Raw genomic sequence first — 18763 nt, forward strand, 5'->3', positions numbered from 1 at the left:
CAATATCTAGTAAACATATTGAAACATTTATTCTTTTGTTGTCTTTTAAGTGCACCTGACATCAGTGGTTTGATAAGTGTAATGTTTCTGTGTCATCAGTTGGGTAAAGCTGCCTTCCAGAGACACAACGACCCTCTAGATGCTGCTCTGTTCTACTTGGCCATGAAAAAGAAAGCTGTCTTGTGGGGCCTGTTCAGGTAGGACTATGTGTCTGAACATAAATACTTTGACTAATTGACTCAAAATGTAGAATTTCAGTAAAGTTTTTCACCAAACTAAACAACCTGTGTGTTTCTCTCCTCCCAGGTCACAGCATGATGAAAAGATGACTCAGTTCTTCAAGAATAACTTCAGTGAGGACCGCTGGAGAAAGGCAGCTCTGAAAAATGCTTTCTCCCTGCTGGGAAAGCAGCGCTTTGAACAGTCAGCCGCCTTTTTCCTGCTGGCAGGATCACTCAAAGACGCCATAGAGGTGCGAACACCACACACTCGACAACACAGAGGATACACAGACGTTTCTTATTACTGTTGAGTCTGTTCCAACGCTCTATTTTTATTTTTCTCACAGCAGAAACTTGGCATTGCTTTTTGTGACGCTGTGTCTGTATGAGGGTTAAAAGACTGCATCACTAACAGTTTAAACATCCGTTTCTGATAGGACTGGATCTTCTGCAGCCTTTAAATTACATGAAAAAAGGATAAATTGCACCAATATGGATAAAATGCCTGCACAGCTCCCTTTAGCCTGTGTTTCAATTCTGAAAAGTTATAATATACAGTTAGCTATAAAAGGAAACAAAAACATGAGTCTTCATTAACTCAGCTCCACATATTTTAATGCTTGCAATAGAAACTTTTTCAAAAGTCTCACTTTTTGTTACTTCAGCGGTTAATTTAATTTCTTACCCATTCTTTTTTCATTCTTATACTCTTCTTCTGCTGCTCCATGTCATGCAGGTGTTGATGGAGAAGATGGAGGATCTCCAGCTAGCCATGATAGTAGCAAGGCTATATGAAGCTGACTTTGAGAACTCGTCCACCTGCCAAGGCCTGCTTTATGAGAAGGTCCTTGGCTGTAACAGGGACGGGAGTGGCTACCACTGCTCCAGACTGCACCCTGACCCCTTCCTCCGCAGCATAGCATACTGGATCATGAAGGATTACACCCAGGCCCTGGATACGCTATTGGAGAGAATCCCCAAAGAGGATGATGAAAACCCTGGTCAGTCGTTTGCAGACGTTCCAGTCAGAATTACACAATACTGCATCCCCTGCTCATTACTTTCACTTTGTTCTTTGCTTTATTGCCTCTCCCTTTGTTCCTCTTCCTTTTGTGTTAGATATGATGGTGAAGTCGTGCAACCCTGTGGTGTTTAGTTTCTACAACTACCTGAGGACACACCCTCTGATCATCCGTCGACACTTTGCAAATCCAGAGAGTACAACAACTACTGTGGGCCTCACTGCTGAGAAGAGCAGCGCAGATGAGATCAATCTTATAGAGCGCAAGCTGTTCTTCACAACAGCCAATGCTCACTTCAAGGTGCGGGAGTACCAAACATCAACACTCACGATTTAAAGCTTTTAAAGAAGTTTGAACCTTTTTGTGCATGAAAAAAAGCAAACGTGTATGTAATGTTCACAAATGATTTTATTCATATCTAAATCTCCTATAGGTGGGCTGTCCAGTCCTGGCTCTTGAAGTTCTCTCCAAAATTCCGAAAGTTACCAAGAAATCGAGCTCCTCACCAATCAGCAAAGACTCATCAAAAGCCAACTTGGACTCCAGCCAACCTCTGGAGAACGGCACCCAGGGGGGCATGGACTGGGGCTTCCCATCAGCCCCTACCCAGGCATGGGGAGGAAACAACAGCGCAGGTGGGCTGGACTGGAGCCAGCCTATGGTCAAGGTAGAGGAAGAGGGGCTGAATCTGGACTGGGGAGACGACAAAGATGAAGATTCAGATGCGGATGATGACGGTCTGACCATGAAGAAACCAGAAGCTGAAACCAAAGATGGAGGATCAGGGGGTGGCAACAAACTACAGAGAGAGAACTCACAGGTCAGAAAAGAGTAAAGACACAAAACTTCTGAATATGAAATGAAGGTCTCATCCTAGAGAATCTAAAGATACAGACACTCCTTCAGTGTGATTGAAGTCTAAAAGTGACCAAAGGGTCTCGCTGCTGGGTTGTCTGAAATAAGGGGGCTTTTTCTGATTTACAACTAAAGATCTCTCATCAAAACAAAGTTTTTTGCTTGTAACACGTTGCTGAGCTGACATGACATTAGACTCTAAGAGATTAAAAAAAGGCTCCTCAAACACAGATGTGACCAATGCTAAGGCTGTGTTACCCATGTCAGAGCATTTTTTGAATTACTTTTTTATTTAAGTCATATCAGAAAAAAGTTTCAAGTACCACGATGTACTTTCAGTTTCGGTGCAGTCTGACAAAGAACAGCCTCCCTGAAAGCCTGCACATAGTCTGCTTGAGACCAGATAGAAAATTCTGCATTAAGCCGAGTGAATCTCTAAGGCGTAGGCTTCTTTCTGCTAATTCATTCTTGTTTATTCCAGGAGGGGTCAGAGGTGGACGTGATAGCAGAGCAGCTGAAGTTCCGTGCCTGTCTGAAGATCCTGATGACAGAGCTGCGCACGCTGGCTACAGGCTTTGAAGTGGATGGAGGCAAGCTCCGCTTTCAACTCTACAGTTGGCTGGAGAAGGAGATTGCAGCCATGCATACCATCTGCAACTATAAGGTACACTTAAACAGGTTTTAATGGAGTGTTTTGAGCTTCATTTTCACTTGTGCAATACTAGATATTATAAAAAAGGGGTTGTTCACCAATACTTTATAACACAAAGGTGGAGGGAAAGGAAGAAGACTCAGAGGTGGAGCGTTGGGGAGAGCGCACAGCATCAATCGACATATCAGACGACGCCCTGGAGCGCACAGACGCCGGGGCTTACGAGCGTCACCAGATGGAGCGTCGCCGTCTTCAAGCCAAGCAGCAACATTCAGAAAGGCGTAAGGCATGGCTGAGGAAGAACCAGGCCCTGCTGAGGGTGTTTCTGTCCTACTGCAGTCTCCACGGAGCAAAGGGAGGAGGAGTCACCTCTGTGCGCATGGAGCTTCTGTTCCTGCTGCAGGAGAGCCAGCAGGTACCAAATTCACACACTGATGTGCCCCCATATAAGGCTGCTGTATAAATGCAAAACACTTCATTTTCAGAAACTCAGTCCACATCTTTCTGTCGTGCTCTTTAGGAGACCACAGTGAAGCAGCTGCAGTCTCCTCTGCCTCTGCCCACCACACTGCCTCTGCTATCAGCTTGCATTGCTCCCACCAAGACAGTCATAGCCAACCCTGTTCTCCACCTCAGCAACCACATTCACGACATCCTCCACACTGTCACGCTCATGGAGGCTCCTCCACATCCTGAATTCGTGGATGATCAGGTCAGAATTTTCACATTGTGCAGATTATGTATAAAGAAAGTCTCCTGCAGCTGTCCATCTTGAATAATTCTGATCTTTCTTTTTTCTGAACCTCAGGTAAATGCTCTGCACACGTTGGCAGCTTCTCTGTCTGCTTGTGTCTATCAAGCTCTGTGTGACAGCCACAGCTACAGGTAAGCGCCACATATGAGGCAAAGATTGAATGTTGCACATGTTTTGTGTGTGGTTGTGACTCACTGTTTTTTCTCTCTGCTTTTGGCTTTGCAGCAGCCAGACAGAGACCAACCAGTTTACAGGGATGGTGTATCAGGGCCTGCTGCTCAGTGAGAGGAAACGACTCCGCACGGAGAGCATTGAAGAACATATCACTCCCAACTCAGCTCCTGCACAGTGGCCAGGTAATCAAGAATCTCCAGACTCCCCATGCTTCTTTCACAAGCCAGCTCTTCATAAATGTTTTTGTTATTATAGATTTCGAGAAGGTTTAATGTTGGACGATTATCTTCCAGACCCTGAACATAATGCATAGAAAGAGAGCAAGGCATATGTGTGAGCATCAAAGACCATTGGTTGAGAGCAGAGAGAGAGAGGAAGAGCTGGGCAAAGCAGGCAGTCTGTGTTTATGCAGAGAGGCAGATGGTGTTCTATAATAGGAGCTTCATGGCCTCTGGGAAGGCAACGAAAAGACAGAGACTGATCACGCTATCATACCAATGTTTCACAAATGTGTTCTGCATTGTGCACGATTATTGTTTTGTTCCGTCGTGGAAGTCTTTTAATGTTGGAAATCAATGGTTAGCCTTCTAAGCTCGGTCACGTGCATAAATGTCCTCTCCCTGCAGGTGTGTCGTCCCTGATTTCTCTGTTGACGTCTGCACGGGAGGAGGACCAGCCAAGGCTCAGTGTGCTGCTGTGTGAGGCCGTCGTGGCTGTTTATCTCGCACTGCTCATCCACGGCCTGGGCACTCACAGCTGCAATGAACTCTTCCGCCTGGCAGCACATCCCCTCAACAATCGCATGTGGGCCGCAGTGTTTGGGGGAGGGGCCAAAGTGGTTATTAAGCCAAAGAGACCCGAGGCTCCACCAGGTAGAATGATGATTTCATAGTTACTCTTATTCCATTAATCATCATCATCATCATTATGTCTTATGTCTTCCTCACCTGTCTTTCAAATATGCCCCTATCCCTGTGCTCTCTTCTCAACGTTTTTCTCCATTCTGATTTATCTTTGATCTGAGGCACTTCATTCTGCCTCCTTCAGCAGCCATTCTCACCTGACACCAAGCTCAGGATATGAAGCCAGCAACATGATTAAACTAACAAACAGTCATGGATTCACAGCCTCCTCTGTGATAAGCAGCTAAAAAGACAACAGCTAAAGCTAACACTAGCGTAGCGCCACTTTCAAGCTAACTGCTTTTAGAAGAGCTTCATAGTAAACTGGGATGGGTATAAATCACAATAACTGAGAGCTTCTGTGAAGGGTTTGTGACTGGTTATGAAACTGTCACGTATTAATCATGATGCTCTTGAAAGAAATACACACCAGCAGTGACATTGATCACTTCTGTAAACAGGTTTTATTGACTGTAACCACCAACAGATATTTGTTGTCAGTAAATCACAAAGAAACAGTTTTCTTTTCCCCTGGAAAATATTTTCAAAGAAAGCAGGACAAGATTTTTTGTCAAAAAAAAAGAGAAGCACTCAGAGAGCGTCTGCTACAATTTGGTGTTAGTTGCAGATATTTAAGATAATTTGTTACCTGACAGTGTTTAAAATTATGATGACCCAGTACATATTTCATATTCTGGAGCTGAGTATCCAAAATATTGCCAGGATCTGGATTGAACTTTTACATTTGTCAGAAACTCTTGTGACTTTGTCTTGTGTTGTTTTGCAAAGCAATCTGACCATTTATCATGGAGTTATATACACATATGCAGAAAACGGCCTTATTTCACAACCATAAAGAATCCTTTAAAAAAATCCTGGATCCAGACGGTGATTTGGATCACCTCCAAAATTAAATGTCTCTTCTTTCTTATCCCATTTTAAACATTTCCTGAAAATTTCATCAAGATCCGTTTGTTACTTTTTGATTTATGTTGTTCACAGACAAACAGACAAACTCTCCCAAAAACATAACCTCCTTGGTGGAGGTAAAAAAACAACGCTTGCAGATGGTGCAAAGAGAGACACAATGGCTTGTTTACAGTTAGTGTCAAAATTTCAAATATCGAAAGCCACAAGAATTTGAACGATATAGTATAATGGAGATTCTTGTTTCAAAGAGATTAAATTGGAGAGTACTGATTCATCCTCTTTCCTGAGCCAAGCAAAAGTGAAAAAGGAAAGGCTCTAAAATGTACTTAGAGAATAAATGTTAAGAAAGAAATGCTGTAAAAAGCTTTTTGGAAAGATAGTGCCTAATATTTTATTACAAACAAAAATATTTATGTAGAGTTCTCCAAACAGCATTGAATCTACGACCTATGGCCGTTGTCATTTATTTTCAAATTAAGTGTGTAGCAGTAAAAAGTTATGCTATTTAGAAATAAATTATCATTTTTAGAGTTTAGACACCCGATAGCTCTGTTATCTCTGTTCAGATGTGATGTGATTATTCAAGGAAGATTTTGATGATGTTCTGCCAGATTTCTACCTTGTGCATGACTCCAGTGTGAAATATTTGTCACGTAAATAAATTTTAATGTTTTTATCCCTCAGGCTAGTAAACATAGCTACACTCACACTCGCACTTACACTCACACACCTATCCACGTCCGTTTGATGCTCCTAAGATGCTGCTGCTGCTGCTGCTGTGTGGTGTCTTGTGTGAGTGTGCCCTCTGCCCTGTGTCTCAGTGCCAGCTGATTTTGAGGCTGCCAGGCCAGAGGAGTCTCAGGAGACAGGAAGACCTGAGCAGAGCAGCCTCACCCCAAACCCCACCCCCACCCCTACTGACACCCAGCGCCCCAAACGACCCCCTCCTCCCATTTCAAGGGGAGAGGGGTCTGCCACTGTGGCACCAGCATCTCAGGCCAGCTGTGAGTAACTGGGCTGGTGGATTGCAGTGCTGGTTTGCAGGATTGCAGTGCATGGTAACTGTGCAGGTTTGCAATGTTGCAGATGCTTGACTTGACTTACTCCTCTCTTTTTATCATGCAGCTACTACTGAATGCCTGTTTCAAACAACCAACGAGCTAACTGGTGCTGTGTGTGTACACTGTTATAATAAAACAGAAGCTGAGTGTGTGTGTGGGCGTGCGTGTGTGAATTGCATTGCATGCACTTGTTGTAAAGTCCTTTTTGTTCATCTCATTGTGTCATCCCTGTTGTGCTGCTGAAGCAACAGCTGGGCCTAGCAAGGAGTGTTCAGAGGCTCAGACTGAGACTATATCTGAAACTGAGACAAAACCAGGTACACTGTGAGAGGTTATCAGTCTTTAGACCTTTGAGTGTGTCTCTAGTTCTGTTTTCCTTTTTATTCATTTAAAACTAAAGGCCCTGTGAGGACTTTCGAAGTGATTTTGAAATTCTCACTTTTATTTATTTGACAGTTCTGAATCCAGAATTTAAAATAAGATTATCAGCGCAAGAATTGTTATTTTCTAAAGGATATCTCTCAACCATAGCCTGTATAAAACATGGGCATAGTCTCCCCGATGTCACCTGTTTGTTTCTGAAACGGAAAATGAAGCAAATTGGCTATCGCAGCCATATTGGTAGGCAAGGCAAGGGCTTCACGTACAGCTATAGGGCGCCTGTCGATCACGTGACCTGAGCTGTGCTTCTGATTGGGCGAGCTCGCAATCTTAATATTCTCTGAGCCGCCGAGGTTGAAAAAATTCACCCCCCATACAGTGTGTGCTGATAGTAAAGCTAGTGACGTTTTTTGAACCAGGCCGTAAATAGGTTAAATTCTGCTGTGAAAACTTTTTTGTTGGCTTGGTGTGTATCTGACTTCTGGTACTTCTAGAGCCAGCCTCAAGCGGACACTTGAGAAACAGCAGATTTTAGCACTTCCACATTGTCTCATATTCTTAGACCGGAGGTTGGCACTTGCTCTCTACACTGTAGTTGGACTTCCCCGGGGGAACATGAATACTTTGAAGGAATGTTTACAGAAAGTTCCTTTGATGACACTACAGCGTTGAGAAGCAAGATCTTTTCTTTTGTCAAAAGAACATGATTTCTTGGATTTATTTTGTAGTATTAGTGGAAACTGGAGCTGGACTTGTAAAAAGAAAAGAACAGAAGAGGAGAAAAAATCTTAAAGGAAGAGTGATAAGGCCCGGTCTCAAGGCTAAAACACTGGTTAAGCTGTTTGTGATAATATTCATTCCAACCCACAGTCAGCAGTTATTCTGCAGTGGTCAGTTCAAACTTGAGAGTCTATCTATAAAATGAAGAGTGAGGTTATGTTAGCTCTGCTTGGTGAGGTTAAAGTCGTCACCTTGTCACTTTACAATCTTAAGGTAAAGTAGTGTTAAAAAGATGATCAGCTCTACATTCATTTCCTCAGATTCCGGCTTTGGCAAGAGTCCCGTCTCAATGACAGTGGGTGAAAGTGACCATGAGAAACGGAGTCTTTAACACAGAAAAATCACTTCTGATTCTGGATAGTCCTCACAGCGCCTTTAGAAAATGTGACCAGACCAGAGTTAGTTTTGTGGTAGATGTAATAATAATTCCATCAGAGAGTGATAGCGGCTCTTTTGTGAAGTGATTAAGTCGTTTGTTTGCATCTGAAACCCAGATTTGTAGACTTGAAGCCATTTCCTGAGTAGCTGTGCTGTATTAGCCTGTTGACTGAACTTGACACGGTTCATCCATAGTCATTAGGCCAAAGTAATCTGTGCTCACATGGTATTTGTGGGGGAGGAAGATATGGGCTGGCATTTTGGCTCCGTATCTCTGTAGAGCTCGATAAAGCTCTCAGTGAGGGAGCCTTTTGAAGAGCTGGTTAGGAGGATCTTAAATGCCAGCCTGTTGATCAAGATCTCTTCGTTAAATGTTACCACTTTGCCCTTTTGAGCACTGCTACGAACTAACATGCATGTCACAAACACACAGCCATACTGAAATGTTACACAGTGAATGATAACACCTGACTGTAATCCAATACGCACTCATTTTTTAACAAAATAACAGGCACAGGTCTCATTGTTTGCCTCCTTTAACTGCTGTGGAAAACTAAAAAAGGTTTAACATGATTGCTCGACAAACTCACCGCCCCTGTCTGATGTGTTTTCTGTATTTATTCTTTGTCATGACCTCCATCAAATGTTACAGATCTAATTGGCCTGTGTAGTATCTGTGTGTCTAACTGCACTGTCCACTCTGGTTTGTGTCTTGTCTTGTTTTGTCTGATGCAATGACAGAGATAGTCACCCAGGATAATGGGGCAGGTTTGTGCACAGCCCAGTGTGTCTCTCCCTGTTTCCCCATCCTAAATGTTTTTATCTGTGTCTCCCTGTTGTATCCATTTCCTGTTTGTGTGCTATGACTCATCACAGTCAGAGAACTCAATTTATGCACAGCCAAGAAGCACATCTTTTGGAAAACGTTATGGTTCCAAGGTTTGTCGTGCTCTGTGTAGGTGTGTGTATGCAGTTTGCTTCCTCCTGCTCTGTTTCCTGACCTTCTTCTGGCTTCAAAATGACGCTGAGTCCCTGCTCATCCTCATCATGTGAATAAAACGGCAGCATACTGCAGCCTGCTACAAACTGACCTTATCAGATTTCATTGTGTTTGAAAGATACCGTCTCTCCACTTCCCCCCGCAGTTGCACCGCCTCAGCCCGCAGCAGAGGATTCAGACCGATACAGACGCAGGTTCAACATGAGAATGCTTGTTCCTGGACGCCCTGTAAAGGAGACTCCAGCTGCTCCGCCTCCTGTTCCCACAGAGAGACCCACATACAGAGAGAAGTTCATCCCCCCAGAGCTGAGCATGTGGGACTACTTTGTGGCCAAAGTAAGGCTTTGAATTACACAACAACTAATGAGATCAGTGAATCATAGTCTTCGTGTTATTAAAAAGTTATCACTCAATCTTCCTCTCTCCATCCCCTTTATTTGCTGCTTCTCCTCCATCATTATTTTCTTGCTCTCAGCCCTTCCTGCCGCTGTCAGACAGCAGCGCCCTGTATGACTCAGATGAGAGCGGTGCAGAGGATGATGAAGATGATGATGACGCCTTTCTTTCTGACACACAGATAACCGAGCACCTTGATCCCAACTCATATAGGCAGGTCTCTCTGTAGTGTTGTGCAAGCTAATTGGCATGTTGTGTTTGAAAATGTTGGCTTATGATGGTTTGTTTATTATGTAGCTGGGCTCTGATACGCCTGGTGATGGTAAAACTGGCTCATCACAACGTCAAGAACTTCCTTCCTCTCACTGGCCTTGACTTTACAGGTACACACACCTCATCATTGACACAAACAGCTCCTAAAATCAAAGTTATTCATATTTATCTTCGTTAAGCTAGAGTGTAGACAATGTATTCAGATAAAAAATAACTTAACATGAAGTTAAACGCTTGTTCCTGTGTTTCACAGACCTGCCCGTCACCTCCCCTCTCGGTAATGCCGTGTTGAAGACTCTCGAGAACTGGGAGCAGCTTCTGCTGGAGCGAATGAACAAGTTTGATGGTCCGCCTCCCAACTACATCAACACTTACCCCACTGACCTCAGCGCAGGAGGCGGACCAGCTATACTCAGACACAAAGCCATGCTGGAGCCAGACAACACACCCTTCAAGTGAGTATGAAATCACAAGATACAGTAAACAAGCAAACATGCTGACAAACAATGCAGGCTTATATTTTTCAAAGCATGTATGCACAATATTTAAATCACCCCCCAAAACTGCCGTTTGATTTTGTGTAATAGAAAAACCCTTGTGCCATCTTCTTGCAGGACAAAGAACCATCAGTCCTTCCCAGCTCGACGTCTCTGGCATTTCCTGGTCAAACAGGAAGTTCTTCAGGAGACTTTGATCCGTTACATCTTCACCAAGAAGAGGAAGCAGAGCGAGGTCTGCAGCTCACACACACACAAACATCACTGCTGTTTTTACTTCATCAAAGTGTCCGTAAGCCAGGATGGTTAAACCCCCTCTCCATTGTTTACAAGTAGGGATGCACGATTATATTGGTATCAATATTGATATCGGCCGATGTTGGTCATTTTTTTAACAAATCAGCATCAGCCAATGTGTAGGAGTGGGCTGATATTTACTTATTAGCTGCTGGCTATTTTCGGAGCATCTTGAACGATCTTTCAAGACCCAAATGATATCGTTTTCTATGACTATGTAAACACTAAAACTACCTAAGAAGAGTAGACTCTCTTCATTTATGTCTCTCTTCCTGTTTTAGATCCAAAAAACAGACAAAACATAATTTTTTTGATCGCGTTTATCTCAGGCCCTCCATCCTTTGATCCTTGTCATGGTCGTCTTTTCTCACGATCTCATCACTCTTTCTCTCAGGTTTTTTTTTAAAACAAATATTATAACAGTTATATACATAACAGCAATATCAATATTGGATATCGATATCAGCCAAATGTACATATCGGTGCATCCCCATTTACAGGTCAATTTGATTCGTATTAAACACATTGACATACATGTTTTCATTTTCCCCTTTTTGTTCCCTTCCCTTATTTCCCTCGATCAATCTGCCAGACAAAATCTACACTTCAGTAGATAGAGAGGTGGCACATTTATTTCCAACATAAAGAAAGGATATACGTTTGAAAAGTTTTCCTCTGACTGGCAATGTTTAAGGAGACATTTTGTCTGTGCTTAGAAAAGTTGCTCAAAATAGACCACATGTCACCCACAGTGATGGAGATTGATGGGGTTCGTTACAGTCATCAAACAGCTGTCATGGAGCCAATAACTGCAGAGTCAAAATGTCACACTAGAAGACCACACAAGCCTAAAATAGAAGTCTGAGAAAATCCTTCTGCTTCTTAGAGCGTGAAGAAGAGTGTGACAGAAAAACAGAGCAGTGTACAAACAACATGTTAAATATTTAATTATGTAAGGAATGATGCATGGTTAGTTGGTAGTTATGTGATAAAGAGCTCTGACAGGGTTTGATAGTCCTTGGATAGCTGGATCAATCAGAACCTTGCAGCTCAAACACTGTGAAGATCAGAAAAAAAGCTGGTTAAAAATGATTGTTTCTCAAAGCTTTTTTTCATTCATGTTTTGTATTTGCATTACATGTCTGTAATTAATTACAAACATGAATATATAACTTTGTTGTCACACGTTGAAGCACACTGAAAGGGATTTACGTTAAGAGCCATCCTCATGAATCTAAAGCCATCACTTCCTGTTACACACAGAGCTGCTCACTGAGCATTAATCTCTCAGGATGATATTTTTTATTGTCATCTTTATCATTGCTTTGACTCTGTAGCCATCTTTAATCAAGTACATGACAGTTCACTGCCTTCTGTGATGTCTGGAAGTCGTTATTATGACGGTGCTGTCATGACAGTAGCTGCTAGTGTAAGATTAGAAAATCTCATGGATTTTGGTTCCCTATTTTTAGTTTCTCAAGATTACTACATTAATGTCACCTCTTTCTAGCAGGAGCAACATTTTATACTTCAAATCAAACTGTTGCTGTCTGACTCGTGTTCATCCTGATACATGACTGTAGCTTCATATTATGACAGTTATTTGTAGATTGAGAGATCCAGTCAACCTTTTACATTTTTTCATTCCATGTTTTATTTTTCTGTGTTTGTGCATGTGTTTTTTGTTGTGCCGTGTTGTTGTGTTGTTTTGTGTGTCTATATTGCCTCTGTGTGTGTGTTATGTAGTCTGTAGAGAACCATATGGACCATTTAAGCCCAAACTGCATAGCAGGAGCTAGCAGTCCTAATAAGGTAGTATTATCTTGTGTACCAGCTCAGGCTCTGGTAATGTCTGTCTTTCTTGATGTTTGGGGGAGTCATTGCAGGGCCAAGCTAGATAGAATTAATGCATTAAAGTTAAAGAAACATTGTGGGCTTTTTTCATAGGGTTTGGGTTTGCAGCTTTTGCTAAAACAGGGCAACATACTGAAAGTAGCTCTTTAGTATCTCCTGTCCAGCTTGGCCTAACAGTGACTCCTCTGGCAGATTTTAGCAGCATAACTTCTCAAGACTTTGAGGCTAAGACCTAACGTCTAATCCTTCCTTTTCACTGGAACATCCACTCACATAACCTCACAGCCGATCCCTGCCAATAACACAACTCCTTGTGTATCTCACTCCGCTGTCTGATTCTGCTGGACCCAACAATAAAATAGATCTCCCTTTAAGAAAGATGGCACTTTCTGTAGACATACTAACTGCATGCTCACTTTCAGGCTGTGTGAGGCTTGCTAATCATGCAGGGCGCTGTGACCAGGGAATCCCACATGGAAAGAAAAAATGATTATACTTGTGATTATTCCTGTCCCTCGGTGAATGAGGCTGTAATTTGATTTCACATCAAGTGGGGATAATTTTTTGAAGCTTTTGAAGGGATTTGGAAAATCAGCTCAGCTTAAATGGCTTGTTAAGTTTTACAATTTCACACAGCGCTCATTGGAGACCTGTAGCTTTTATGTATCCTGAACCTTGGTGTATCATGTGTCTCTACTTTTCCAGGTGGAGGCAGATCTGGGCTACCCAGGAGGGAAGGCTAAAATCATTCACAAGGAGTCTGATATCATCATGGCGTTTGCCATCAATAAGGTGGGTTAAATGTGTGTGTGTGTGTGTGTGTGTGTGTGTGTGTGTGTGCGTGTGTGCGTGAGAGAGAGCTGAAAGCACTTTGCTTTAAAAGAGCGTGATTCCATAATTACATCCTTGAATGTTTCCTGGATGTAATTTGATACTACATAAGTGAAGGGTAAATGCATAATCCTTTACAGGAATCTTTTCCGTGTTTACACATAAATATAATTTCTTCTCAAGAAATAGGAGAAACTGTTTCCAAGCTCACATTTCTCTTCTCCTGTTTCCTATCTCTCAGGCAAACTCCAATGAGATAGTCCTGGCTTCCACTCATGACGTGCAGGAGGTAGATGTGTCCAACCTGGTGTCCGTGCAGCCCTTTACCTGGATCGGGGAGGACTTTGATAAGGAGTCCCGCAGGTGAGAGTCAGGATCAGATCTTCTGTCATGAAGTGTCTCATTTTAAGAACTCAAATCTCACTGCTCCCATAAACATGCGCCAGCTGTGCTTTATTTTCTGAGGTTTCATTTAAATATTTTGCTAAATATTTAGTCCTTACCATTGAATATCCTAAACAGTGTCTTTGCTCACTGTTGAAAGAAGCTGAACACACCTTTTTCCAAAATTTCCACCATATTTGCAGTTTTGATCAGCTCCATCAAACACCAGCACCTCAGATACCTTATTAGAAAAGCACTCGGAGAGCGCAGACCTCCGCAAAGAATATTGTGATTGTCACCAACACTTTAGTCCTACTTTAATGTTATATTTCTGTCCTTTCAGCAGACTTTCTGCTACAATTTGGTGTTAGTTGCAGGTTTGTACGATAATTTGTTTCCTGACAGTGTTGAAAATCATGACCCAGTACATATTTCATATTCCGGATCTTAGTATCAAGAATATTGCCAGGATCTGGATTGTACTTTTACATCGGTCAGAAATGATCGTGACCTTGTCTTGTATTGTTTTGCAAAGGCCCTATCTCACTATGATAAAGAATCCTCTAAAAAAATCCTGGATCCAGATAGAGATTCAGATCACCTCTAAAATTTAATCACTTCTGCCTTATCCTATTTTGAACATTTCCCATAAATTTCATGAAGATCTGTTTGTCTGTGAACAACATAACTCAAAAATTGACAAACAAACTCTCCAAAAACCATGACCTCCTTGGTGGAGGTAATTAACTCTTCAGCTCGTCTCCCTTTATTTTTTATCACAGTGTTAGTTTTTGTAGATTAACCTAATTTATTATCAATTAAATGTTTGAAGTTTTTGCGGCTTTAATTTTTTATATTGTGATGAATGATTTTAATACAAAGCTCTACAGTAAAGCAAGAAAAATGATCTAATTATGGACATGTCTGAGCAATTTCCTCCTCTTTGGTTGTTAATTGTGCTTATTGCTCAGATCTGACTAATATAACTGTAAAAGTATCTTATTGCATTCATATTCTGTGTAATATCTTGGAAAAGGCTTAATCTTAGTTTATGCACTCTGCAGGAACCCTGGACTGAGCATCTGAATCAGTGGTTTTGTATTCCTCTTTGTATGCTTTTGAGATCCCTAAAAATATTCACTGGGGTCCTTTTTTTTTCTCCAGCTCTGACGACATAGACCATCGTTCCTCTCAGACCAACATCGCCCAGGCCAGCTCTGTTCCCTTCGCACCACCTCAGATTCCAGTCTCTGCGTCCATGCCGTGGCTCGGCACTGGGCAGACCAGCATGGGAGCCAGCGTGGTAAGAGCTCATGATCATCACTAACACAGCAAAAACAGGCAGAAGTGGGTTTGTAGTTTTCACTGGTGTCCAGTAGGGGGATCTGAGTGATGTTTATATGGAACTAAACAAGAATGGCCCCTTTGTGTTCACTTTATCAGTCAAGAACAAACACATTTCTTTTTTCTCTGACAGAAATTGTAGAAATTCAATAAACATCTTTGAGCCATTCATATTGTGACTCCCAAAGCTGCAGTGAAGCAAAGTGTGTTTAAATACCTTAATGAAACCTTGACAGAATATATAGAAGTAGTGGAAAAAAAAATCAATAAACCAAAAAAAGATCCTTTATTAATCTTGATAGATATAAATTGTTCTGTTTTTGAGCTCTGCTCATTTCCAGCATAAATTTTATATATGATCTTCTCAATGCCAACCCAAACCTCGCCCTGTCGACTAAACAGCTGAGCTGCTGAGTCTATGCATGCTGATACTCAGAGGGGGTGTGTTCGCCCGACAGTGATGGACGCATGTAAACAGAGATATCAGCAGCTCTCACAGACGGCTAGCCAAGGGTACAGATTTGCGTCACACTTCCATGCAGCCAGGGTTCTCCATGTTCCAGCCATGTTGATAAACTCTGAGCATATTACACTGAGCAAGACAAGACAGAGGGTCTCTGAGGGGTCAGCTGGGGTTTTCACATGTCTGGAATAGATGTCTGCCAGTTGATGATTATCAGATCTCTTAGGTCAACACTATGTTGTTGCACAGAGTGCACCACAGCTACTTTTTTCATTTTCATGTTTTCACTCTTCTACTAAATTCAAAGTGAAAGCAACAAATGATGATTTGTGCAGTTTGAAACCTTAACATTGGGAACAGTTTTTTTCAGAAGAATGAGACACTATTTAGTAATACTTGAGTAAATATACACTCAGAACTTTCGCAGTATAGTGTAAACAGGTTTTACTGCAGGACAAATGTGGATCCTTCATGACAGAACACCCTGTAAAACAGAGGAGACTCAACACAGCTGGTTCATGCAAAAATGTGCAGGCGTAAACTTCGTCAATGGGTTAAAAGTTACAGAGACACTGTCCAAAACTATGAACAGCACAGAAAGTAAGACACTTTATGTTTGGTACATTATTTCTTTGTTGTAACAATGCTCTTTGGCAGTAGATCTTATAGTGATGTTATACTGTTGTTCTCAAAGATGGTGTGCTGAGTCAGGATCCACAGAGATGATTGGCAATGGCAGAGAAGATTTGGCAAATTTTCATGAACGCAACCAACATACTCATCTTTGCTGCTCATGCCATGAATGCATGTTTCTTGCAAATGTGTAGGGATGGGTACTGAATTAGGTACTTGTATAGGTTCCGACAGAATTCTGTCAAAAGTACCTGGTACCGATTCGTGAAAAATCATTAGGTACCAAGTTTAGGTACTTAAATGCATCCTTGTGACTGTGAGGGAGTGAAAGAGTAGGAGACTTTCTGTGCTGGACATGAACACAGCATTATAAAGTTATATATTGAAGAATAGATATGTGAAATTGAAAAGAAAAACATTTAATAATAAAACTAGGGATGTCCCGATATTACATTTTCACTTACGATACGATACCGATACTGCAGCATTGAGTATTGGCCGATACCGATATTAATCCGATACGATATCAGCATTAAGCATGCATACTTTTATTACTTATTTTGTAGTATGTCTGTCATGTTAGAAATGGCTTGATTAAGTTATATTATTCAAACAAAGAACAGTAGTCAGCAGCAGTAGGTATGAGGAAAAACTGACCCAATTATTATTAACCAATGGGTAACAGAAGCTGCTTATATAGGAGATTTTAGATGCATTCCGATACAATACCGATATTTGTTTTTTTGCTGATATTGGACCGATATCCGATATCAATATTGGACTGGGACACCTCTAAATAAAACACATTGATACTTTTTGCCACTCAAACACAAAAAAGTACCAAAAATTGGTACCGATGTGTACAGATACCGATTACCAGGTACCGGGCATCTGAACCGTATCATTTCATATGTGAAAGGTCCCTACAAATATGTTTTTGTGTATTTAAACTTTAGCAGGCAAAAATCATCTTGTCTGATAAAGATCAAGCAAACTGGACAGTGTGCAAGATTTTTATAACTTTTTAATCCTCTTACTCCTCTCCTGTCCTGTGGAGTAGATGTGCAAAGTTTTCGTTTGCATTGTGCTAGCAATGTGCTTGACGAGCGAAAAGGTTTTGGCTGTTCTTTGAGTACATGTGAAGGTTTATTCACATATACATGTTTTTTGTCAATGTCAGGTCTTTTTTTCTGTTTCTTTCAACTCAAGAAACCTTGGACTAACTCCCCTTGCAAATTTCATTGCATCCTTCATTAACTTCTAAAGGCTGTTACTGGTGTGTTTTGAGTTTAATTGTATCTTCTTTTTTTTTTTTCAGATAATGAAGAGGAATCTAAACAACGTGAAGAGGATGACATCTCATCCCATATATCAGTATTGTAAGTCTGAAAGAATTTGTGGCAAAGTTTCTGATCTTTTATTTTCTGAATTTTTTCCTCACCTCCTTATGTTCTCTCTCTGTTTGAATTTCCGTGTTTTATCATCAGACATGACAGGCGCTCAGGATGGCAGTGTGAGAATGTTTGAATGGAACAGACCTCAGCAGCTCATCTGCTTCAGACAGGCCGGCAACGCCAGAGTCACCCGGCTCTATTTCAACTCCCAGGGCAATAAGGTACATACACACACACACACACACACATACTGACACACACTCTGCACGTGCCCTTGTTTAGTCTAGCTGGTGTGATTGTTCTGATCTGTGTCCTCTTCTCGCAGTGCGGGGTTGCTGATGGAGAGGGATTCCTCAGTCTCTGGCAGGTCAACCAGACATCTTCCAACCCCAAACCCTACCTGGTGAGCTCACCTTTCCCTGACCTCCACTTCCAAATACATCTTTATGGAATCTTAAATAATTGTGCTTCTTTCGCTATGCAAATCTCATGCCATGTTTCTGCCCTCAGAGCTGGCAGTGCCACACCAAGACCTGTGGTGATTTTGCCTTTGTGACCTCCTCAAGCCTCATCGCCACAGCAGGACAGTCCAATGACAACAGGTCAGTGTCTCCTCATGGAGGCTGACTGATGGGAACCTGTACAGCAGCTAAAAAAAATTAATAATTATGCTTGAAGATGAATATACAGACATTGAAAAAATGACTACACAGAAAAAATGACTTCTCAAATAAACAATAAAAAATAACAAGTATGCATCTTTGTTTGTCAGTAAACTGCTCACAATTTTCATCTTGGTCCACAGAAACGTTTGTCTTTGGGACACTCTTATTTCGCCCAGCAATACCATGGTCCATGGTGAGAAATCTAAGCAATCTCATTGATAAGATTGTCTTCATAAATGTAGTTGTTTGATCTGAATCCCCATATCCTCTCGCCATCTCCTCCAGCGTTCCCCTGCCACGAGAACGGGGCCACTGTTCTGCAGTACGCTCCGAAACAGCAGCTGCTGATCACTGGAGGCAGGAAGGGCTTTGTATGCGTGTTCGACATCCGCCAGAGGCAGCTGCTGCACACTTTCCAGGCCCATGACTCAGCCATCAAAGCCCTCGCTCTGGATGCCTTCGAGGACTTCTTCGTCACCGGCTCTGCAGAGGGCAACATGAAGGTGACTCACGCTTCTTCACTCACTCACCGAGCTGACAAAACACACTCACTCTCACTGTCACTCTGTGATTGTGTTCTGAGGATTAATGTCTTATTCTGGGTACAAAGGTAGTTGATAAA

The 18763-nt window shown here is 41.9% G+C and overlaps 1 protein-coding gene across 8 annotated transcripts in view; it reads left to right on the forward strand.

Annotated features, from left to right (window-relative positions):
- The window catches only part of dmxl2 (Dmx-like 2), a 45983-nt gene that overhangs the window by 22804 nt on the left and 4416 nt on the right, over positions 1 to 18763 (forward strand). For 3 of the 8 annotated variants that reach the window (XM_074665622.1, XM_074665623.1, XM_074665624.1), the window contains exons 28-54: positions 100 to 197; positions 307 to 472; positions 958 to 1222; positions 1341 to 1543; positions 1677 to 2063; positions 2580 to 2762; positions 2869 to 3165; positions 3271 to 3462; positions 3559 to 3635; positions 3730 to 3860; positions 4305 to 4550; positions 6332 to 6514; positions 9256 to 9446; positions 9586 to 9719; positions 9804 to 9889; positions 10033 to 10234; positions 10394 to 10511; positions 12320 to 12385; positions 13133 to 13219; positions 13500 to 13621; positions 14807 to 14945; positions 17401 to 17461; positions 17570 to 17697; positions 17802 to 17879; positions 17987 to 18078; positions 18282 to 18334; positions 18427 to 18644. In XM_074665622.1, the coding sequence (XP_074521723.1) occupies positions 100 to 197; positions 307 to 472; positions 958 to 1222; positions 1341 to 1543; positions 1677 to 2063; positions 2580 to 2762; positions 2869 to 3165; positions 3271 to 3462; positions 3559 to 3635; positions 3730 to 3860; positions 4305 to 4550; positions 6332 to 6514; positions 9256 to 9446; positions 9586 to 9719; positions 9804 to 9889; positions 10033 to 10234; positions 10394 to 10511; positions 12320 to 12385; positions 13133 to 13219; positions 13500 to 13621; positions 14807 to 14945; positions 17401 to 17461; positions 17570 to 17697; positions 17802 to 17879; positions 17987 to 18078; positions 18282 to 18334; positions 18427 to 18644 (4203 nt within the window). The remainder of the gene's footprint in view (positions 1 to 99; positions 198 to 306; positions 473 to 957; positions 1223 to 1340; positions 1544 to 1676; positions 2064 to 2579; positions 2763 to 2868; positions 3166 to 3270; positions 3463 to 3558; positions 3636 to 3729; positions 3861 to 4304; positions 4551 to 6331; positions 6515 to 9255; positions 9447 to 9585; positions 9720 to 9803; positions 9890 to 10032; positions 10235 to 10393; positions 10512 to 12319; positions 12386 to 13132; positions 13220 to 13499; positions 13622 to 14806; positions 14946 to 17400; positions 17462 to 17569; positions 17698 to 17801; positions 17880 to 17986; positions 18079 to 18281; positions 18335 to 18426; positions 18645 to 18763) is intronic. The other 5 variants (XM_074665626.1, XM_074665627.1, XM_074665628.1 and 2 more) reach the window with 3 other exon arrangements.

The sequence above is a fragment of the Halichoeres trimaculatus genome, unplaced genomic scaffold, assembly GCF_033239565.1.
Source record: "Halichoeres trimaculatus isolate MK-OKI-2021-1 unplaced genomic scaffold, fHalTri1.1 fHalTri1_scaffold_3, whole genome shotgun sequence".
In the NCBI taxonomy this organism is placed as follows: domain Eukaryota; kingdom Metazoa; phylum Chordata; class Actinopteri; order Labriformes; family Labridae; genus Halichoeres; species Halichoeres trimaculatus.